The sequence below is a fragment of the Anomalospiza imberbis genome, chromosome 1 (genome assembly GCF_031753505.1).
Source record: "Anomalospiza imberbis isolate Cuckoo-Finch-1a 21T00152 chromosome 1, ASM3175350v1, whole genome shotgun sequence".
In the NCBI taxonomy this organism is placed as follows: Eukaryota; Metazoa; Chordata; class Aves; order Passeriformes; family Viduidae; genus Anomalospiza; species Anomalospiza imberbis.
This window is the reverse complement of record NC_089681.1, coordinates 15,432,944-15,457,586: the sequence shown is the minus strand read 5'-3', so window position 1 is coordinate 15,457,586 and position 24,643 is coordinate 15,432,944. Positions and strand designations below refer to the sequence as shown.

At 38.7% G+C, this 24,643-nt stretch overlaps 1 protein-coding gene across 8 annotated transcripts in view; it reads right to left on the bottom strand.

Annotated features, from left to right (window-relative positions):
• TRPS1 (transcriptional repressor GATA binding 1) overlaps positions 1 to 24,643 on the bottom strand; it is a 214,593-nt gene that overhangs the window by 50,382 nt on the left and 139,568 nt on the right. For 6 of the 8 annotated variants that reach the window (XM_068182644.1, XM_068182701.1, XM_068182677.1 and 3 more), the window contains one exon: positions 3,732 to 3,806. The exons of the other annotated variants lie outside the window; for them this stretch is intronic. In XM_068182644.1, coding sequence (XP_068038745.1) covers positions 3,732 to 3,806 — 75 coding nt within the window. The remainder of the gene's footprint in view (positions 1 to 3,731; positions 3,807 to 24,643) is intronic. 8 annotated transcript variants of the gene reach the window in all.

The following is a 24,643-nucleotide window of genomic DNA, read 5'->3' as shown; positions in this document are numbered from 1 at the left end:
ACCCTATTCTGATCTGAATAAATCAAGAGACCCTACTGGCAGTCTCTCAAAGCTGATCTTTTCTAATCTGAATTTATAAGACTTCAGCTTCTAGTCAGGAGTTTTCCCCATGCTTGAAAAAAGATGCTTATTAGGACTTTGCATTTTGTATTCAGGAACATCCTATTCATGGAAATGAAATAATCTCTGAAGTTTTCTTTTTGCCTACAAGGTAGAAGGGCTTAACTGTAACTATCCCCCAGGCATTTAGGGATATGTGAAGTGATGTGATTTATCTTCCCAAGCCACTGTTATAGTGACAGAGCCCTTCTTTTCTGGGGATGGCTGAACACCTGGTTGCCCATGGGAAGGGGTGAATGAATTCCTTGATTTGCTTTGCTTGTGCATGCGGCTTCTGTTTTACTTCTCCAACTGTCTTTATCTCGACTCACAAGTTCTCTCACTTTTACCCTTCTGATTCTCTCCCCCAGCCTGACACAAGGGATATGGGGAGTAAGCAAGTTGCTGTGTGAGGCTGAGTTGCTGGCTGGGGTTAAATCATCACAGTCCTTTCGGACTTTTCATTAGTATTTGTGCATTTATCCTCTAAGCATTTCTAATCAGATGTCATTTCCCACTAGAACAACTTTTTTGAGATTTGTCAGTTAAGGCCTTCTTAACTCTGTACGTTGCTGGTACTTTACAAATCTAAATTTTAATGCAAGTATATGGCAAGTCAGTTACCTCTAAGAAGCCTAAAAATGCTTCTTATAAATGTCAAATACCTAAGATGAAATAGTTTTGTTCTCTGATTTCTATACCTCTGTAAAAAAACTTACTCAGGTGGGACCTATCCATCTTAACACATACAACACTCACAATGTTACCTTTGGATCGCAGATCTCCTTAAGTTGCGTACAGACAACTGGAAAAGCATTCTGGTTCATGAAATATGCATAATTATTACATCAATATATGTAATAATTAATGCAATAAATTAATATTTAATTTATTATATTAAGTATTACTTATAACTAAATAGAATAAAATAAGTTATTCTAAATATATCTACTTTGCAGTTAGTTTACTTCTGGTGAGACATGGAGATGAAATTTGGAATTAAAATGATAACTAAGAGGAAATCTTTTTCCATCATATGTCAGAAGAATTTCTGTAATTTTTCTTTGTCCTTCTTCTTAGGGAAATTAAGTTTTCCTTAATACTTGCTGACACTCAGGGCCTCACCCTTCTGAAGTCTTGAAACTTGACACCTATTCTGATTTTGAAATTTTTTTTTCTTTGCTTACACAAATTTTTCCTCAAAAGAATTCTTCCATCAAGTCTAAATGGTAACACACTTTTAAAAAGTTACATACATGGACAAATAACATGAGAAAGACACTGTCTTAACAGGAAACAAACCTGAAATGTGCTTTGTGTTAAAGGGTTGGAGGAATAATCAAATGACCAAAGATCTCTTTTGTGCTGAATGACTGACAAACTATAATCTTGGCAAAGACAGATTGTCTGCTCAGCCATACATGTGCATACCTGATACATTGTGCTAAACATTAAGAGCTACTTTCCACTTACATGAAGCACAAAACCCTCAGAACAAAGCAGTAAATCCTTTATAGACCAATAATAGCCCATTGGGCTATTTAGAAAAACTGAACATGTAGTCTTAATTTATTGTTCTAAGCTTTCCATTAAGGTTACAAATACCTGATCACAAGAAAGCCACAGGAGTAAACCGGAAATCAAGAACCCTACCAATTCAAAATAGATGAACAAATACAATAATCCATCTCCTCTCAAAACAAAAGAAATCAACTGATATGTAAAGAAAGATCATAGTTCCATTTACAGGTGAAATATGTCTTAGATCAGAAAAGATAGTTTATATAGGTTAAGCTCAAAATAATAGCTGTATGTTTTCATTAAACATTTGACCTCACTGTTAACATTTCTAAAGTATCTGATGGCAATATTCTGCTTAAAATAGAATAAATCTTCATTATTATTTTTATTCTTATTACTATTATAATTTTTCTTTTTAGATTCCTCAGTGATACCCTTCAGACAATTATTCATTTGTTCAGGGCATAGGTTGCTGCTACTCTCATCTGTAGAAATATGCTGGTAAAATAGCAGACAGTAACTTCAACCTTTACCCTAGATCCTACAGTAAAGGGTTGACTTGAACTTGGGGCCTGATCCATTTAGTACACCAAAGAGAAAAGTCTGCTACTTCAACCACTCCCTCTGATTTCAACATCATGATTTAAGGACTTTTCTTGGTCAACTCAACCCTTTGGGCACTGTTCTTTATTTTCCATTGCACAAAAATAAGTGACTAGCTATTTCAAATCCCTTACAGCCAAGGGAGGCTCCATCAAGGTGAAAGAGAAATTGGCATGAGACTGTTTGCAGATTTTTATGAGTATTATTTTGGGCGAGATAGCAGTTACACCTTCCAAAGAGAAATCAGGTGTGCCAATAGGTAACTCAGGACCTGTCAAGGAGAAACTTGAAAGGTCGGCCACTTTCCATCTCTAGTTAAATGTCAGGTTCTGCAGCCTCATCAGCTGTGACGGTTTTAAGAAGACCCAAGGAACTTTATTCCTTGAAAATGAGTCAGTCAGGAGGACACTGGGTATATCACAAGACTGGCCTTTAAAGATCCATGAGACTGTGCGAATGTTCTTCTTCCTGTATGTATGTTTACATCCTCCTTTCCCACATACTCCTCTTGTGCTGTTTTAACACAAACACAACAAAACTGGCAGCAGTTACAGCATCAGTTCTTCTATGGCAACGTTGCAGCAGAAGCACCTGAAGTTACATTTAACTTAGTCTTAAATTTTGCCTACCTCTGGCTTGTGCAAGAAGTGGTAAAATTGAAACTTTCTCTACCAAAGAGAGAACACATCAAAATAACAAATACAAATTAAAGTAGTAAGGAAGTATTTAAGATGGCTGTCTATCTTACAGAATGCAGTTCATCATAAGGTCCCTCACTACTGAACACTTAGATGTGCTTTTTGGCAGACCACAGAGAATTCCCTCCACAACAAATCAGCTAAGTGTGAAGGCAGCAAAAAATCTTCTTCCTTACCATGTCCCTCCTCAGTCCAAGGAGGAAGGAGGAAGTTTCATGTGGGAAAATGTAAATGATTTACAAAGAGTACTAATGTGTTTGGAAGAAGCAGTTGCCTTACAGGACCTGGCTAGCTCTGACTGGGAAGGTTTTGGAAAGAAGCCGAGTTGCCACACTTTACTTGCATCACCCAGGCAGAGCCTGAAGATGCTCCCTTAATTGATGACTGTCCTAGAAAAGGATGAAGCTTCTCCACACCTAGCTGCCCTTGCCAATCTCCTCTGCAGAAAATTCCTCTCTAACACCAGATCTAGAGATTAGTCCAATTCTGTGCATGTGAGTGAATATTATTACTGTGTTTTCTGACAGCAATTCCTAGGACACCCTCTGTAGATTCCCCCAAAAATGAATGAGCCCCTGAAAGATTCCATTGTTCTGTAATTCCCACTTAAAGACATAATCCGTATTTTACGCCAGAAGTGATTGACACAGAGAGGACTCTTACACCACAATCTGAAGATTAGAGCTTAAATGCTCCTAGTAATAAAAATGGAGACCAAGCACGTATTAGCAGAATTATTTCTAAATAAATTCTTTCCAAAGCTTTCTGTCAGCCATTTCAAACACTATTTTGGGGTCACCCATGACTCACATTTCCTTTAGCTGTTTCACATGCATAGATCTTCTTTCTGCATTTTTTCAGACTTATGATGCAAGGGCTAAAAATCTGGTGAAGACAAGAAATAGTGCAGCAAATGGCACATTATACCTTCTCCAAAAAGATTACTTTTAAGTCTTATTGCATGTTAAAGAATTTTTTGCTTAATGTTGTAAGTAGATGATTGCCATGGTAAGATAAAATTAATTAAAAAAAAGTTTGATTTAGAACAAATTCTGATTTGTGACAAGATAATTGACAGTGAACACTATGGGAAGCATACCAGACAGCACAGACTTGAGCTCACACCCACCAGTTCATCCTGAGGGCTGCAAAGTAACTTCTGAGCATCCTTGTGAATGGAGACATTATCTATGAGATGGCAGAAAAATTATTTAAGAACATAAACTGTTGATGGCATCCTTGTGCTTATCCTGTCTCATCCCCATCTTATAGTTATTTATACAAGCAGGTCCCCCTGTTGGCAGCTGAAGAGAAAACCATTTGGACACAGCTCATTTCCTCTTTTGATCACCCATATTTTTGTTCATTTGAAAGTCTTTATAGTTGAAGTCTTTTTAAGAGCAATGACTATTATCAAATAAATTGATTACTTCAAAGCTCTGACCTAGCCCAAATAACAAAACTGTAGCCACCATAGCAGCTGAATTTCCATCTCACCCCACGCTAGTAGTCTAAACAGAAGGCTAAAGTGAACATAGAGTTTGCATGGTTAGTCTTGGAAAACAGGTGGACTGGGCTGCTGTTTGGGACTTCAAGTGAAACTCAATACCAGATTACACTAATTTTCAGAAGACTGTTTTACAAGGAATGACTTCCTTCTGTGCATGGAAGAGGCAATCCATCAGGTCACCAGAGCACACCAGGGAAGCTTCACTGACTTCAGCAGGCCTACATCATTCTGTACAATGGCAGAGCAGTCTGGCATCAGGGACTTACACAGAGTAACTTGCTGGCTCCACCAGTGGGCCTGAAAACCACATTGCTTTCACATAACTTTACAGCAGGATTCACACTTAAATGTTTTGTTTCACATACTTTATGGAATCTGGAAATTGTTTTACTCCCTTTGACTTACGTTTCTAATGACTTTGCTAATGACGGGACCTCATCTCAATACAGAATGTTCAAGACTTGCTTCAGACCCTTAACACAAACCCCATTGTCAAATGGGGTACTAGCAGCACTTACATGATAATATTTATTTCAAATTTGTATTATTTCTTAAAATGAGCCATTTTCTGGATATGAGAGGTTGGCTGGAGAAATGCAACAAGACAGAAAGCAGTTTATTTCAAGCCACAGATGTTTAGCTTTTGGCTTGGTTATATATCATGGAGAACATGACAGGCTTGCTATGTGCAGAGCTAAGATCAGACATGTTCTACAAGCCTTTGTAGAAGAGAACTTAGATTTTGTCAGATGAAAGAGATCTTGCTGCTTTCAGAAAAACAGTAAACCCTGTAAAAAATGTGAATTATTGCTCACAAGGTAAATTTTCATGATTTATTTCTTTCCAAGACAACTCATAAACATTCAAGTCCTCCTAGTCTGGAGCTGTCAATTGTGGTGATCTTCCTGTTAAACATCAATTTTTCTAATCTTTCTACCATGATAACTAGAAATCTCACAAAGAACCACCTAGAATTAGAAATAAAAAAAAAGTTGAGAGTTGTGTGAAAGGTAGCTTACAACACATCATTTTGTTTTGTTTTGATTTGTTTTCTGACAGACTCTGAGAAAAACACATGCACCTTCTAATGAAAAAGAAACATTATCTGTGACCCACCTTACAAGTCCTATATTCCCATTTACATGAAAAAGAGTTGTTCCACATGAAGGAGATCTAGTTTAGAATTTTTTTGCTACTTAAACCGAAGAGTTTTTCACTACATAGTCCACAAATAATCATATATTTCATTCTGAGTGAACATTAAAGGATAAACTTTCAGTGTAAAAAAGAAACAAAATATAAACAGTGGATTGGTCCATAAATATTATTAAAGATTTTGCTTGTATCTGAAAAGTATATAGCAATTACCAGAAGCTGATGCATCATCTCTCCAACCCACTTTCTTTCTCTGTGTATAATAAATTTCATAACTTTAAAAAGGGAAAAAAGTGGGTTTTATCACACAGTGCCTTCAGAATTCCAAAGCAATAACATGAAAGTGCTACTTTTATTTTTAATAAAGTAAAATTAACTTAATCTGAACATCCTCAGGGCAGTAAGGATATTATTTTTCATCATCACAAACCAATCAAACTGTTTCTCAATTTTTAAGAACTACTTTTAGATTTTAGTATGAAAATCCCATAACTCCTATTTTTAAATCCATTACTTACACTATTTAGTCACATCATGCTGCTAGCGTAGAGCATCACTTTTAGATATTGAAACCAAAATAATTTTCAGTTACTGTCACATCCACTATCTATTCATTATCCACTGGGCAGAATTCAAAGATGAGTGCAGGAATTTAAGAAAATGATGTGACTAATAAAGAAAGAAGCACAATTTCTGGAAGAGCTTGCTATATCTCTAATACAGACAGCTATATCTGAGGGGTCCTGGAAAAAAAACTTTTTTTAATTGGAGTTGGTTAAGTAACAGCTTTAGCCCACACACTTATTGATACACTACAGTTTTCAGAAAATAATTGGAATATTTTGTAAGTGGACTGTGGCTTCTAAGGTGATGACCTGAAAGTAAATCCATACCCTTGGGTACTGCAAGTGATTTTCCATCATCATCATCATCACCAAAGCTGATGACTCCTCCTGCCTAGTTTCTAATATGGAGAGGGGACAGAGAGAAGAGGAAGACTCAGAGTCTGAGCCACAGCAACAGAGCTGTTATGCTCAGGAATTGTTACTGACTTTCATATTCAAGGTATGCTAGCACACTTTTCAGTTAATGAATTGCTCCTTCTCCATAGGTAAAGTGAAAAACTGGTATGAATCTCTAGTGAGCATGTAGGACATTGAAGTCTGTTTAAGAATTTCATTTTGCAATTTACAGAACATTTCTAGTGATTTTAATGGAATATTAAGATGTGTAGATAACTGTAAAGATCATATAAAGACAAGGCAGATACAAGAGGTGAGGAGTTCCCACAGCACTATGATTTCATTAGTACACTATGATTTTTTTGCCCCACTGTACCACTTGTACCCTGCCCAGCTCGCACAGCACAGGCAGTGTCCAACCCAGCAAGATGGAGAGCTCTTATGGTACAGGCAGCCTTAACTTTCTGTTACTTCTTGTGATAATGCCTGGCTGTTTCACTACAGTCACACTCATCAAATAAAAATGCATTATTCTCCTATGCTATTCAAGACTGCGAAGCAGTATCAGATGTGCTTCTAGCTCTTCCACTGTTTGCTTGTGTGGCTTTTAGGATTGTCCATGTCTGTGGCTGTGCAAAATGGGCTCACCTGATTTCCTATGAACATAGCCTGATTTCAGCATCTGCCTCCCCCTGGTCCCAGGAAGACACTGCCTACATGACAGAACTGCTCAGTGCCAGGCAGCCTGTACCAATGCACAGGCACAGTACAACCTACACTAGCTGCAAGAGAGGAACACGGCCAGCTTCAGAGGAGCTGTTCACACCATGCTTCACTACATTATATTGGGCAGTGAACAATTCATTACAAATTCTTTATTTCATTTGATGAAGAAATAAGACACAAAAGCAGGATCGTTGTAAAAAAAAACATCATCTACTTGAAGAGGTTATGTGGAGATGGAACATCTGACTCCAGTACAGCCAGTGGTAACATTTCTAGCACTTACAGTGGGTACAGGATGAGAAGCCAGCACACAAAGCTGTCTTTCTCAAGTCAATGAGCAGCAACCAACCTTTTATGACCAGGTATTTAGACACTTGGGACTGCATCACAACAGAGGTAGTGAAAGTTAGATACTTGAATTCGTGTTCCTACAAGTATGTAATTATTACTCTTAATTTGGGATTGCTACTATGTATGTTAAGATTTTTTTAAAATATGACATTATTTATATGTCTAACTGTATTTACATTTAAGCAGCCCTTCTTGAAACTTTTTCCCATTTAACATTTCAATCCAGAATAAATCACCAGCCTTATCCATCACTTACACGTACTCCCACCTGTACTTGCAGTCAGATAATAAGGCTACAGTACAAAAAGAACAAAATCACCTCCCCTGTCCATTAAGGAAACTAGAATTAATTCCACTGACCTGCACTCAGGCATCTTTAATGAAAAGATCATAAGCGTATAAGTGGCTTTGATTTCTTATTCTAATGTCCTCCTCAGTTATTTATTATACTCACTTTCTCACATCTGTATACATTTTTCTATTAGATGAATATAAAATATAAATGCTATTGCACTTTTGAGTATTTCCAACTGCAGTGCAAGTGTTATTAACTTGTTATTCAACTTAGGCAAATATACATACAAGTCAGCCACAGTGAGGCTACGTGATGTTAAGATATTGAGTATGCAGAATCTATCTACAAAGCCATCTGAGCTTTTGATATGCTCTTTACCTACCTGATACCTGGATACCCACAAGAAAGCTTCTGTATTAGCTTTTTCAACAGCTCGATTCTCCTGCTCATTATTCGCTGTGCTAAATCACAGCCTGGGAGGCTTTCCCTCCATGTGCAAGTGCGAATGAAGTTTACAAGGCCTTAAGTACTTATCAGGTGTGAGTACCCCACTCCCATCTAGTCTGGAAAGCTCTAGAAAGAACTCAGCAGTCTGTCCTAAAGAGCAATTGGAAGCAAGCCTCCAATTCTATTTCCCAACTTAAATAATTTACAAAGGATAAACAACAGTTAAAACTTTCCTGTGTACATCTATTACATTATTTGTTTTAAGCAATGGTAGCTACAGAGCATTTGCACTAAGTGCTATGCAATATACATTTCTATGTACCTAATTTTCCTTTCCTAAGTATTTCTTCAGTTTCATCCTCTACAACAACACAGACTTGTTCATATAACAGAATGGCTCATTTCTATCGCTAAAGAAAATAAAAATAAATAAACTGGTAATCACATTCACAACTCTGAAACTTTAATCCAGGACTGCAGTATGTCTGCTCTATCACAAAAGATCTCTGAAAACTCTTACTAAGTAAAGCCAGTACGCTCAAGTGTACAGAGTTACTAAAGCAAAACCAGCTCACCAGAGTTTTTATAATGAACAAACAGTTGCTGAAGATGCTAAATCAAGATCTATGTGCAGACAAAAATATTCCATGAAAAGTTTACAGAGAAGGAGCCCTATTTCATTACAGAAGACAAGAAGGTCTTCATACCTTTTCTTTTTAGCATGGATAATTTTATTTAAAAGAGCACATGTGTTTGTATCTGCATAAAGCTGAAAATCAAACTATTAAGGGTTCTGGATAATAAATTACAGGATACTTTTTTCTAAATTAAGGGAGAAGTTATATAACTTCATTCCTCTTCTTGAAGGGATAGGATGGATAGAGAAGACAAAGGAAGGGCTTGTACATGCTCTAAGAAACAGGAAAAACTCTTAGGAAATAGAACTTTTTGCAGTTTTAGAAGACTTGAAGCTTTAGCAAGAGCAAGGGACAACATATAGCGTTATTTTGCTGAATAAAAATAAAAATCTTTTGCTCAATTTGTGACTGAGAATCAAATTGAAAGGGGTAAACTGCGCTGAATTCAAATACACCTCCATTTCTTCAAATACAAGAATCCCACGATGAACACATTACCCTATCCAAATGTGTACATAGAAAGGCTCAAGGGCTCATGACCAGTCCCTGGACAAAAGCATCACTTTTGGAACATCCCTTTCCACTCCTGGCACTGTAGTTCCAGATTGAGACAGACAGGAGAGCTGGCCCTCCTGTAACATGGACTCACTTCTACCATCACAAGCAGTCTGGGTTAAATGCACCATTAAGATGACATGACAGATAGGGAGGTATGTTATTATTTCAGTCAGGGTAGGCATCGGGAGAAAACCTATGCTTTAGATTGCACTGTAAAGCATACTTTTTTACATGAATGTATAAATAAAAGCAGAGATTATGAAGCATTCATTACAAAGACCTTCTGCTATCTGAATTAATGTATTTTCCACAGACGAAGACTTTCATCTCCGTCAGGCAATAAGCAAAATTAAACATTGATATTTCAAAGGATGACTACAGGATTATACACCATTTTCCCCAATGGACTGTCAGATGGGTATGCATTTTAAATGCCTCAAAAATCAGGCAAAATTGCATTAATTGAAACTGGATTCACTGAAATCAGACTGATTAAATAGGACATTGACTACTACTTTTTTTTTCTGGATTGGTTGTCTATCCAATGAAAATCCTAGTATGTAATCTGAAAAGTACTGCTGACCACTATCTGGAAATCAAAGCAAAGACCCAATCCTCTTCCTTGGCCTTAAATGACATCTGCCATTTCCACACTATTATGACCAGTACTATCTCAGTTTTCAGGATAAAGAGTTTATTATACCTTGATTGAGATTTCAGTTATACCAACAAGTGATCTATCTAGAAGTGAATCTTGGGTCAAAATGCATTCTACAAAAGGGTTTTAGATCTTCCAGAAGTTCAGAAGCATAAAGACTATAAAAGCCTCATATAAACTTTACAGAGAAATTAAGAGGAGAAATATATATACACATTTTCTACTTTCAGCGTATTTTCCCTATTTTGTATCACATGGTAGAATTACCTGTTGTCACATTGGAAGGATCAGTTGCATAACTGTTGAGCTTTTGTCCAGCTACAGAACCTGCATATACATTAGGGCAGCTTATTAGTATACTTGCATGCATTAACCATTTGATTTTGATGTGACAGATGATTACTTAGCAGCAACAAATGCCAAGTGGGCAGAAGTCTAGTAAGTAAAGCTGAATAAGAAAGTACAGAGGTCAAGGCTGCACTTAAATTCTGTAGCTTCTTTATTCTCAACTTGCAATTCACTGTCTGTCACCTTGCCCAGGTGCCAATCTCAGCCAGGTCCCTCCTGAATACTGATGTTTACTTGCCGACTCTTCCATTCATTTACACAAGATGCTGATCTAAGCTAAGCAAAACTGCCCTCCTCTGATGCCCTATGCTTTTGTGCATGTTCATACACCCTAACGTGCTCCTTCATTGCCTCTGAGAACTTACAAGCAGTACATCTGGAAGGGGAAGAGGAAAAACATTAAGAAATGATAAAATAGAAGGAGGAGTATTCTGGACAGGAGGAGGCCCTGCAGCAACGACAGCCTTGCCTGCTGCTTGAGACTCTAAAAGATGCTACAGCAGTGGGAGATATTCTACTAATATCCTGACTGTAAACCTACAGCTTGCTGAGAAACTGTGAAGAACAATGTGCATGCTTCTAAGAGTCTTTATAATAATCCCTCCCATGATTTTCTCAGGATAGATCTGCAATCATTTAAAAATATCCTTTATAAAAACCCGCGAGCCGCAGTGAGACAACCCCATTACCACCCATGCTGAGGCTGCTCCGTGCCACCGTGCAGTGTGACACACATTATATCCCTGTATTGGCCTGTCATCCACACCCTGATGCTGAGCTGAAAAATGCCCAATGCCAACATTTTACCATGCCAGTGGAAATACATTTTTTGGCTCATTTCCACACATGGTTTAAATGAAGAGTTCAGGAGAATGGTCTATTTAAAGAAGGTGATTGAATCTACTAACACCAAAGATGAGAAAAGAAGAGTAAACTTTAAAAAAATTTAAAAATTTTTCTTAAAATCACTTATGTGAATTTCAGGAGCGACGTTTCAAATGCAGACGTCAATACAGTTACTTTTTGTTAATGATTCACTTTGATAGTTTTAATAGTACATTTTTCACTGTTTCTTGGAAGTTAAACAGAGTTAGAGATATACAAAATACACATGAGCTCTGTCTATCACTGATTAGTCAAATATAATTATTGATTTTGCAAATACATGAAAATAATTTCATACATTTTTTTTGCTCTTATTAAGTCTCTAAAAACTTGTCTTTTTTCTATTCTCTTTTTTTTTTCTGTCTGTATTCAAAATATTATTTCTAAAGGATAGTCTTTAAGTGTCAAATCCTAAAACCCAAGCAAGAAAATAGTTTCCAATGAAGATAGGGGAGGTAAGCCTCTGCTGTCTCTCTCCTTGCCTGCAAGTCAGCCAGCAGTAGAGCCAGTGTAGTTTACACTGGCCTTACCAGAGAAAGGGGTCCTTTCTCTGGTTTCTCCAGGCCCTGTTGTGCTTTCTGACCCTACACACAGAAGTGATCCGGCGTGCAGGAAGGAGCTGAGCTGAGTGTCCGTGCGGCTGCTGCCCCCCAGCCCTGCCGCCCCGGGCCGGCACTCCGCCGTGCCGGGAGCGGGAGTCGCCCCTTCCCCAGAAGAAGGCACAGAGCAGCATTTTGCTAAAAAGGAACTGATTTCACAGCCTAACGGCACTGGAGTAGTGTTAACCAGCAACACGTCTGAAATTAAACACCGAATTTGAAGAAAAAAAGAAAAAAGAGAAAAAGCCCAAACATTTCACATCTTCCCCAGGAGATTTTCCCAGCCTACTCCTCGCCTGCCCAAACGCCCTTATTCTATCAGTGCATTAACAAAGCCAAGGAGCTCACGCTGCGGCATCTCATCGGAGGGCACTGGAGTTAACAATGAGACTGTGAGCTCCAGTGGCCATGGCAACAGTAGCTAATTCTTCTTCCCAATCAGGGTGGCAATTCTCTCCCATGGCTTGAATCAGTTACAAAACAAAATACTCTCAAAGACCTTTCAGAGCCAATAGCCTCGCAGTTAATCTGCTAATAGGAAATAATCTGCAGCTAATATACACATTCCAGGGCAGCAGTGTGTTTTCTTAATACTTTGTTACATGGGCCTCTTTCCAAAGAAAGCAGAGGAAAGAATAGAAAACAGACATTCATTAAAAACAGTATAATACTACCTGGCCACTATTAATGCCTGAAACGTGCTACAACTTGCATGGCTCTTAAAACGGTGATTTGGAGTGACAGCACTAGATAGACTGAGCTCAGTACAATTAGATCAAAAAAAGTTACATACAGTATTAGTTAGCAGCTAGTTTATGTGAAAAATCAGCCTTGAAATGACTTCCACATTTGCTCTCTTTTCATTAAAGTATCTGTGAAGAAAAGCACTGAGTTGACAGCAATGTGCATCAGTAAAAAACAATTCTAGATGGATACACGAAAACAGATACTAATAAACATTCACTAAGAGCATACTTATCTAACTGTGTGTGATGGGAGTTTAGCCATACATTCTCCCAGCTAGCTTAAACACAGGAGCAAACAGCAAATTGATGGTGGGTGATAAAGTAGTGCTGAAAAATTAACAGTGAATCACCAATTTTGCATCAGTCATGTCATTAAATCTGCACAACATGCCTTTGTTTCAATTTACTAAGGGAAGGACTGCACTTCTGAAAGCTGCAGAATATTGGCTCCACTGTGCTGTGTTCTAGGTGCAGGCACAAAGGCAGGGTGAGCTTCAGGAACTTAGACACTGCCACCTTATATGTGTAATTCAGACAGAGCTGCAGCACTACTGTTGGATTAAGGAAAGAATTACATCTCCATTCCTAGCAAGTCTAAATGCTGCCAGTGGAGGTGGTGTCACAGGAAATAACTCTCCCAGCCTCACAACCATGTTTGTTCACAACATCCAACCCAAACCATATTTGCACCACCAACAAAATTCAAGTGAAACTAAAAGTCTCTCAGTGCTCAGGTATATTTACACTTTTCTTTTTCCTCTCCAGAGGTAAAGCCAAGGACACCTGGTCATGTCAGGCCACTGCACAGGCATCAAACAGAATTAAAACAGGATTGCAGATTCTGGTAAAGACTGAGAGAGAGAGAAGTGACTAACACATCGGTCAGTACAGTGCAACAGATTGTCTTCAAATATCTGCTACAATTGTAGAGGCACCTCTCATTTGGGATAACAAAATATTTCATTTCTAGACCCTCTTGTAAACTTCTGAAATTTGCATTAATCAGAGTGACATTTCATAGATTTTTCTCTTGTTCCTGACTACTCTTCACTGTAATTCTAAGCTCTAACATATAAAAATTTTGTGTCTATACTTAATATAAAAGCTGCTTCACTTTAAATGAACAGAACAAAAATTGTGTCTTTCCACTATTATCTTATTTTTACTTTATTGAAAACAGCTTAAGTACTGAAATGTGAAAAGGAAGGCAGCTCAATGTAACAGCCAAATGATTTTAGCAGCAAAAACACTTCAAATGTTCCAATTCAGAAATACTGTGCAAATACCCAAGCCAAAGGCCTTTAATAATGGCAGCTCTCCCAGTTCACAAATATGAGAGATACACTTTAAGAGCTGTTCAGATCACAGCTAATGGTGGAAGACCTTCTCCACAACCGTGCCTATATCCTTTACAGAGAATTGCTGTAGTCTCTAAGTATCTCAAGATTTCATGTCATGCAATCCATTTCTACTTTGTGTGTCATTCCCCAAGTAAACTAGATGGTTTGTGAGAATGAAAATTAGTCACCTATACATCTTTCCAATGACTGACAGGGAGCTCTTCCTGTATTTGGGGCATTTATGAGAGCTGCTTTCTGTATGAGTTCTTCTTGAAGTCATCCCAGGAGCTCCTGCTGTGTGCCCTGGGGCAGAAAGCTCCCAGGACAGGATCTCTTCACAAGGCAGTCTGTTCCCCTGAAACATCCAGGAACAGTATCTCTGCACATCTGTAAATTTGTCTGAAACAGGCTAAAATGCTGACAAGTCTGGGTAAGAGCAGGAGGAGCAGAAATGACTTCACAGACATATATAAACATCCTTCTCTTCATAAATGCAAGAAAAGGATTGCATAAAGCCATGTTACAATGTATACAAGCCCAATGCACAGTGATAAATCAAATTTTGCTTGACCTTGTTAAGAACAAGTAGTTTCACTGCTGGTCTGCAGTTTATACATGAGCATTTAGAGTCTGGTGACAGCTATTTTACACAAACTGACAAACTGCACAATTTACCTTTTTTTGTTTGTTTATTTTATCCTGAAACTGAGGTTCAATCCCATCCTCAAAACAGTCTGACTCATTCTAAGCACACTCTGCAAAGAGAATGGGATTTCAATAGTGGTCAGCACTAACCTACTTCTCCACTCCAACCATTGGCACAATAAGTAAATGCTCCTTGATTTTGATGGGAGAAACAGAAACAGGTCATTGCTGAGGGCTTTTGAAATTCCACCAGAATCTCTAAACAGGTTGAACATGCTGCAGTCTCACTGCTATTTATCCCGGACAAATCCAGACTGTGTGATATCTGTTTATCTTGATATATATTTGAAGCAGTTGCTTGTGAGGAGATTGTGCAAATAGGCATAAACTCCACCTTTTTATCATATTCTGTCTTTCCCCCAGTACTGGAGAGTGATGGTTTGGTCCAGCAATATGCTTGCCTCCACATTTCAATTCTTGCACCCTCTCTGTCTCAGTGAGAAAGAAAAAAAAAAAAAAAAAAGCTGCCTGAGTCACTGTGTATTCCAAGTCTTTACTTGCTGAGAGTCCTGAACGTTGCCCGTTTTTTAAAAAAAAAAAGGAGAAAGGCAGAGTAAGGGATAGAAAATAAAAGCTGAAATCTTTAATGTTAAATGATTTTCATCATTTAACACTGCTTTTATTTTTCTTTAAATTAGTTTTTATAATTTGAGTTGTCATGACAACATGATGCAACACTTCACTGCCATGACAATGTGACAACTTTCAGAAACAGTAAGTGCTGTTTTTACTCTGTTTTTCAATCGCTCCCAAGGAAACAAGATGTTATTTACTTCTGTGACGAAACTCATACGATACCATAATGGATCCAATGTCAAGAAAAATTAAAGCATAGAATGGGGGAAACAGGGATGGAAAACGTGTTTTTGTGTACATAATTACTCCATAAAAAGTACACATTTTTTTTCCACTGTCTTATTCAAATTCACCACCATAACTCTGCTCATTTCCACCTATGAATTCACTGACTTTCTCCATAACCTGACCAGAACTGATTAATCACAGCAGCATAATTGACTCAAAAAGGGCCTGTTTTCTTAGCAGCAGGTTTAGTTGATGTTTTTATGCTTGGTTGTGTGCATTTGGATACTACAAAACAAACTGAAATAAATGACATCCCTGTGTGACCACGAGCTAACTGCAGTGGAGCAATGTATTTGTAAATCCCATCAATTTATGTGAGACTTGTGTCTAAATTGTATGAGGATGATAAATCCACTGGCTAACTCTCTTCTAGATGGAGCCAAGAAATGTTTCCAGACACTAGAGCTTAGTTATCTATATTATGCAGTTGTGGGGGGAAAAATCAACGGGATGATATCTACTCTGTTTAGCAAAAATAATTCTCAGGCGCTAGCATGGACCAAGGACCACTCCCAAAAAGGCAGTATGGATGCAGTCATCTTGTTCTGGAAACTGTGGCAGTTTAAAATTACTAAAATATATCAGCTGGCCTCAGGGGCATGGGATGATCTTTAGCACCATTTTCCATAGGGAGATAGAGAGCCATTGTTTTCCTAGCACCTTTTTTTTGAGAAACATGAAAAAGCCCAGAACAGTTGATATCAAAACACATTATAGTAAAGGCTCACTTCATGTGGGTGTGATGGAGGCTTTGTTAAAGCATAGTGATGCATTTATATAGCACTTACTACAAGTCCCAACTTAACCATGGAAAGCTGCTCTCTCAGTGCAGGGGAGCACTTTGGCCCAGCCTAAGGGGGTGACCCCACACCTGCCTGCTGCCCAGTCCCTCCAGCCTCAGCAGAACCATCAGAGCCTGGACACAGACAGAGGGGCAATGAGGAACCAGGGACACTTTCAGCCTGATGCAACTGTTGATGTGTTTGGAATATCAATGATTGCTTCCTTAAACAAAAGACAGTGCTGGAGCAAAGAAGCTGTACTACTTTTAGGACACTACAGTTGAGAAATTGCTCTGTGTGTACGAACACACATCTATAACAAAATATTAAAGATATATATATGTGTGTGTGTGTGTGTGTTTGTACATACATATACTTGACACATATATAGATCAATATTTTCAGCAGCAAAGGTAAATCTGTTTCACAGCATCAATATCTAATAAAAGAAAATGAATCATTCTATAGGAGAAAAAAGAAGTACATTCTCATGATTGATATTTTACATCATTTAAAAGATTCCATGCAATTTCACCAGCCTATTCGGTGCTCTAGTGACCACTATTTACCCATGTCAGGCTCAGATAAAGGTACGCTAAACTGTAGGTTTCAGGGCTTTGTTTTCTTTTCTGAAAGACTCCAAGACTTAATTTGCAACCTGCCTAGAAGACATGAGATCACTAGGAGAAACAAAGCACAGAGTATCTAATAATTAGTCCCATCCTGAAGATCTCATCCAGCTCCCATTTTTCCATAATGGAATCTCTCTATTGATTTCAGTATAACCCAAACCAGAAAAGAAGAGAATTATACATCAGCTCTTCATTAAAAAAACACCAAAAAAAAAAAAAAAAAAAAAAAAAAAAAAAAAAAAAACCAAACACACCAACATCCACTTCTGCCTCCAAAATCCCACACAGTTCCCATTCCACATCTTTATATGTCTCTACTTATTATGAGTTCCTGTTGACAGGAACAGATATAGCCTTTGTTTCCATTGATATCTCATTAGCAAAGCAAGATTGCCAAAAGCCAAAGTGGTTGGAGATTTGTTTCCCAAAAGCTGCCTATAAACATACTTTTGATTATGTCTATCAGTCAATATGTGCTTGTGGTCATACAGGCTTGTAGTCAGGATTATCTTGACTTTCTTCTCCTGACAGGTGATCAAAAGCACAACAATTTCTGCTCTACACTCTGCAAAAAGCATCATATATTATATGAAGAATTGTTTCAAATCATCAGCCTAGATATTGCCAGGAGGTGCAGAGGAAGCAAAATACACAGCAGAGCAGCAAGAGAAAGTGGGAACTTTGGAAAATCATCAGGTTTCCACATGGCATAACAGTGACTCGGGTCAGAAACCTATACGCTGGGAACTTGTATTTTGACCCCGACATGCAGAAAGTAGATACACTCACAGGCACCATCCACATGGGTAATTTGAACTAACTGGCCATAGCATGGGTGATAAATCATCATTTATCATGGCCGACGGAACCAGGACAAAGAGTGGAGAGGATAAATTGTGTGATGACATTTTATCAGTACCAGAGAAATTGGTATGACCTGGGTATGTTTTCAGACATGTGAACATCAATATGCAGTTTCAGTAATGGTGTGCTGTCGACCTCAGACTGCTTCAATGGTGAATACCAACCTCTCTTTTTCCTGAAATGCTTTTAACAACTTAGAGAAACGAAAGGGAGATTTTTCTTAAATTCAGTTCTCAAGAAATAAACCAGACCAGAGAAACTTGAGTGGTGATGTGTAATAAACTGGGACACCCATGTCTGATTTTAATCTCCCTTGTGTGATGGATCTGTTTCCTGTTGACGGCATATAATAGGGAGTTGCACAATGTACAGAGAAACTTGTGGGCAGCATGATGATGATGATGTAGAAAAAGCAACAGTGAAACACAGATTAAGCACAGGAAAATCTGTACTGGCTAAAGAGGGATGCTCCAGAAAAAAGTGGGCAAGGGATTAATTGATGAGGAGGTGAGAGGTACTATCAGCCACCTCTTCAGCTCTCATCCTTTTAGAGACTGTTAGCTGAGAAAATAACTTTCCCCATCTTCTATCCTCAGACTCATTCTTATTTGGTTCATTTTGACAAAAATATTTATTTTAACATAAAGTAAACACAAATCTCAGGGAAATGTCATAAAATAATCTTTCAGTTAACAAACTTTATCTTTACTCAGATGAATTGTAAGAATATACTTAGGTGCCATTTAAATCTAAAAATGTACTTTGCACATTTTTAAAGCAAAACATAACAGAAATTCAGCACATAATTTAGACACTAATATCATTGAAATAGCAAAGATTTTAAAATTACATTACCATAATTACCATTCTTTGGAAATGCATACATAAATTTTCTCTCCTGTCAAATTTGGTTTGTTTACAGCAATGGATCCACAACTTCCCTTAACTTTAGGTGTCTTTCTGAAGTATCCCTGCCATGTAATAAATATGAGTCATGATTCAAGAAAGAAGTAAGAATGGCAATATCACAAAAAAAGTACCAGTCTTCCCATATTCTGAGTAAGACCTGACAAAAAAGTTCTATTTTCTTATAATGCTAGTATTGTATTTGATATTTCTGAATGTAAACCTAATATGATGTTGAATACCACTTTTACAGCTGATAAAAAATATTTAAAAATACCCGAAGTTAACACCTATCTTGTAAAAGTTAAAATAATTTTGGGTTTTTTTATTGTGTGTAGACGATGTGAGAGGTGTAGCATATTACAAGTCTTTTAATAAATTTCATATGTGCATACACAAAATTCATCCAAAGTTCTTCCTTGAATGGCATTAAAATATGACATCACTTTTGCAAGAAGTTTGCCATTATATGCTCAGAAATGATTTACCTTTGGTTCTATTCTGTATTTTTTCAGACTCCATTTCAGTCATGCTGTTATAGCTGCAATTTAAGATGGTAGCTAAGAAAGAAGGTATAATGTAGAACTAACATAACGGTAGAGAGAGCATCTTGAGTCAGTTTTCTTTGTTTTTAAGGCAAGAAGTTTGAAGCAGCTAGAACCTGTAGCAAACATTCTGACGGCATTTACTGAGACTGGCAGTTTTCTGAGGCAGTATTGCATAGACTGTAAGCACTCGGATGCGCAAATGCTTTTTGTTAACACACTCTTTTAGCAAAAAGAGGAACATGAGCTTTAGGGGAACTGTGGTAATATAAATAAATAAACATTCATCATCATCATCATCATCATCATCAATCTTCCAGCAGTGTCCCACTGAAATTGTTTAAGAAGTAAAGACAGACTGCTGCTGACCTGATTAAGGATTTCCTTCTTTTTAAACTGGAAGTCACTTAAAGAAATTATTTTATAAGCCTACTGTGTCAAATGCAATCAAGTTGACTAGTAAATATTAGCATGTTTTTCTATCACTGGAATTTGCAGCAGAAGTAAGTATGCAGGATTCATGACATATTAAAAATTAAAAAAAAGTTTGGCTGGAGTTGCTTGAATAATTTGTCTATTATCCCAAAAGCTAGGTGTCAAGCTGCATCACTACTGAGATTTTAAGAGCAATCACCACCTCACATCAAAATCTGCATGTTGCTGGATCTCTGCTTTAAGTTATTTCTGTGTCCAAAAAGCAATGTACTGAAGTTCTCCACCCTCAAAGAATATTTATAACAAACAAGGATAGACAAAACCCTCAAGTACAGCATCCTGAATGCAGTAATCATTGTCTTGCCAGACTGGACAAACTAGCAATATAGCATTTCTTTGTTGGAGGAATAAAAAAATTATCTCTGCATTTGTGCTCGCTTTTACCAGTAGAGTTTCTCACTTATGACTGACAATTGCCTAAATTAAGATCTTGGTATGGACTTGTATTTGAGATGAAGGTCAGTTGCCACCAGCATCCTAAAACTCTGCCTGCATTATGCCTCAGAGCCCAAAATTCAGCCCCTTACCTAGGTGTCCCTGAGCTGTTTTGAAAACTTGGCCTTCATCCCAGCATGTTGAACTGTATTCTGATTCTCAGAGAAACTATACCACAAACTGTGCACAAAACCTGTTTGCACAACCTCCACCTCCTGAGCTTGTCTCAACGGCCATTTGCTGTTTCTTTTGCAAATTTGCACCTCATTTCAGGCTGATCTAGAACTAGGCAAAATTGAACACAGATTGAGAGCAAAATTTTATCTGAAAAAGTAGAGGGGGGAAAAAAAAGTTTTTTCAGCCATTAGTTTTCAACCACCTATTTTTTCATCCAACCACAATTCTGGCACTTCAGTGCTAGTTATATGTCATTACTGCAGGAAAGGTAAGGGAATGGTCAAGCTGCCTCCATGTCTGTTTTCCCAGTAAATGCTGCATCACATTCAAAGCTTGTCAATCCCTGTTCCTGAGCTGTAACCATGCAGCACATCCACTTGGATGGCAGATACACGTCCCTATTCCCTAGACCTGTGTCAGAGGGGTTCATATTTAATGTGTGCATGCTTGTGTGTGTGTGATAAGGGGGCAATGCTATTTCCCATTGCCCCACAAAATTAACTAAGGCCATTACCTGGCAAAATGTCACATAATTTCCAAACCAATACTCTTAAGCCCCACATCACACTGAAGATTACTTCAGTAAAGCACTTATCATTATGTGAGCTTGAAAGTTAGGTCTCCCATGAGGGAACATTCCTTGATATTAGCCCAACCATCTGACTAAGAAACGCTTCCTATAGTTTTAACATATGGATTACATTTGTACTGACAGTGAGTTTTCCTCTGGACTGGTCCCTGCCGCCTCCATACATGGTTATGCTTATTGCTTATGGGGCTCTTTTAAGCACCGCTGCCCTGAAATAAACTCCTACTATTCCTACAGGATTTCACGCCAGCCAATTTAAATATTTTAATAATGAGTAAAAAGTTTAAAATGAAGATAAAATATTGTGTCAAGCCACAGACGGTGCTGACAGTTCAGAAAGAAAATGCTTTCTTTGCAGCACCCATCAGCACATTTGTGACCATACTACATCTCTGGACTGTTCAGAGTTCCCAGTCTTCTCCTGTTTTTCCAAACCAAACCACTCAGCAAACGGACAGACCAATGAGACAGGCCAATGGCAACGTCTGCCACTGAAGGTCCTGCTGGAGCTGGAAAAACAGTGGCCTTGCCTACAGAGATGATATGCTGGCAGGGGCCATTGCAGTCACCACCAGAGGCTTTCTGGAGAGCTCCAGCTCTAGCTGGAGCTCAATGCCCCAGCTGGGCCAGCAGCAAGAGCAACCCTGTAGTTGCTCCGAAGATGGTGTCTACTTTGGAGTGCCACCTCCCATGGGAATGAGAGACTCTTTGGCACTGGTCTACCTGTGACAGCCTGGGGACATCGGCACCACAAAGCCTGTGGCCCCAGCCCAACAAGGAGTGCCTGATCCCCATTCTGCTTGTGAACTGTGACCAAGAAAGATGCAAGGCACCTTAAGAAATTTACTCCTGCTTTCAGAATTGTCCACAATTATTTGAGACTTCCCTCAGCTCTGGAGACACAATGCTGGACACCACTGAAGGTACCTACAAGCTTCACAGGTGACTGGCGCTCACCCAGAACAACACTTCTGAGAGCACTGGCATGGCTCCTTTGCTCATGCAAAAAACGTGGTACCACAGGCTCTGTTACATCTCCAAACTTTCTTCTGGCCCTTTTTCTTTTCTTTCAGTAAAGATAAAAAGCAGCTAACAGAGTTCCCTGACATCTACCACATCCTGGCAGAAGGAAATGCTTCAGATTTCGTGGTGATTTGGGTTTCTTAGTGCCAGTCACTGTTTCTGATTTTATTTATTTAATAGCTATCTAAAAACTAGAAACTTAGCAGCATATTTTGTACCTGATTTGGCTGATAATGCCTTTTTTTAAGCCCGTTTCCTGCTTTAGGGTAGCATGGTTACAAAAAGAGCTGCGTTTACTCCATTAAGAGAAGACAGTGCATTAAGCCAAACAAGAAAAAACAAATGCTAAAAGGGGAAAAAAAAATTAAACTAACAGCAAACTGATGAATAGATTAGTTCTATTTATTTTAATTTTCCTGTGCCCCTTTTTAGATAGTTTATTATTAACTAAAGTAAGTTCAGCTGTTCACAGAAATTAGAAAAATTATAGGAGAAAGCAAGTTAAATAAAATGAGCTGATACTTTTTTTTTTGTTGGATTCATTTGAGGGACTTTAGCCAAGGAGAACAAGAACAAAATACAGAATTGTATCTAATGAGAAATCTAACTAACAAAAATACTTTTAATGCAAAAGACAAATTAAAAAGGCCAAAAAAAGACATTGCTTCCTCTGTATAGTGATGTAACCTGTTTTAGTGAATACTGCCATGTCTTTTAGCTCAAGTCTAAACATTCAGTGCTGATAGAGAAGGGTACACTTTGCATTCCTTTCTCAATATGGTAAAGCTGTAACTTATACCTCTGACTTATCACAGCATTGGGAAACACATGTTTTCCCCTTATTTGGTAGCACAGAACATCTGGAAAGGAAAAAGGACATACTTCCCAATACCAACTGTGAGCAACCACCACAATAGGACCTGCCTACAAAAGCTGACTCTCCACCTCATTTGAGCAGGATAGAAAACAAAACTCAGACATATGTACGGCTGCAGAACATCTGAAACTCTGCAAGTATAGAGAGAAATGGTGCAAGAAAGGATGGAGGGACCTGCACACAGCATTCAGAAGAGCTCAGGGTTCAGCTGCCCACCTTGCTGCTGACACCCTGCAAGTCAGCACCTGCTTTTTCCAGTTTTTTAAGCAGCTCGTAACACTTCAAAATAAACAGTCAATGCATGGGTAACTATTTTAAAGTGGAAGGCAGAAGGAGAAATGTTGCCTTCACTGGAACATCCAAGGTCACAAAGCTGCAATGGCCTGTTACAACCACAGTGCTACCCAGGGGCTGCAGAGATGGCAATGCAGAGAAGGGAAGGGCCATGCTATCTTTTCCAGTATATAGGATAAAGTTGTAGGGTAGCTCAACAGCTGCATGGAGAAATGGACTTCACTGCCAAAAATAAGGAGAATAAGGCAGATTTTAGCTATCTCAGTACCAAACTGCCCCCCTAAAAGCTGTTTGGAGGCAGCTAAATACCATAAGTGCCAGGATTGCTGAACTTAAAGCTCAGAAATTTTATCAGAAATGTTCATTTCTGAGCAAGAGCAGGAAACTGAGGTTTGGCATCTCTGAGCAGCTCTGTAGTAATCTTCTTGTCTGGAAGCAAAACAGCTGCCCGTCCTGCCCAGGTGCTGCAGCAGCATCAGCTTCCCTCCAGAACATTGCAACAGCTCTTGCTCTTCTCAGATTGGACTGCAAATTCTCTGATACAGCATAAAAGGAAATCATCTAGTGGGAGAAGCAAACATTTGGTGGATAAAACTCTTAACAGTAAAAATAAAAGGATGAAGTATTTTCCTTCCTCAAAAAAATTTTCAGCCACACCTTCTAAAGAGATCCCTAATCGCTGCACCAGAACCCAAGGCAGTTCCATGTGGGACATGCAAACCATGGGGGAACTGGTAAAGAAGTATGTCTGAGCTGCTGAGTGCTTCCTCCTGCACATGCCAGCAGCTGGGAGCCGGTGCTGCCGCTGCAGCTGATGATGGCTTGAACATCAGCACATTTGGAAACTCCTGGTGAGAGCAGTGCCAGGAAGGAAAGTCTCTCAGGGTCCAGCCCACACCACAGCAGGGACATGATCCTCCCTTCTGACTGCTGCCATTGGCATCTGATCTCTGATCTCTGATCTTATCTCATTGGCATATTTTTGAATCTCCTTAGAATTCCAAGTTTTACTTGTTTCCAGTAGCAACGCTGGTCACACACATAGTTGGGGGGAGGGAAGTAAGGCTTAAGCTGTGCTATAAAGAGGAGACAACAGCTGGTAGAAGGCTGCTACCAGAGCTGGCCTTGCCATTCTGTGTGGACAACCTTCAGCTGGACACAAACAGTCAGCATGGTGCTATTCCTAACACTGCACAGCAACCACCCACCATCTTGTCAGGAGCAACTGGCAAGAGCCTTCCTGTCAGGACTTGCTTTGGAGCTGAAGAGCTCCAACACATGCCCTCACAGCAGTAGCATTTGCACAAGAGTCATGA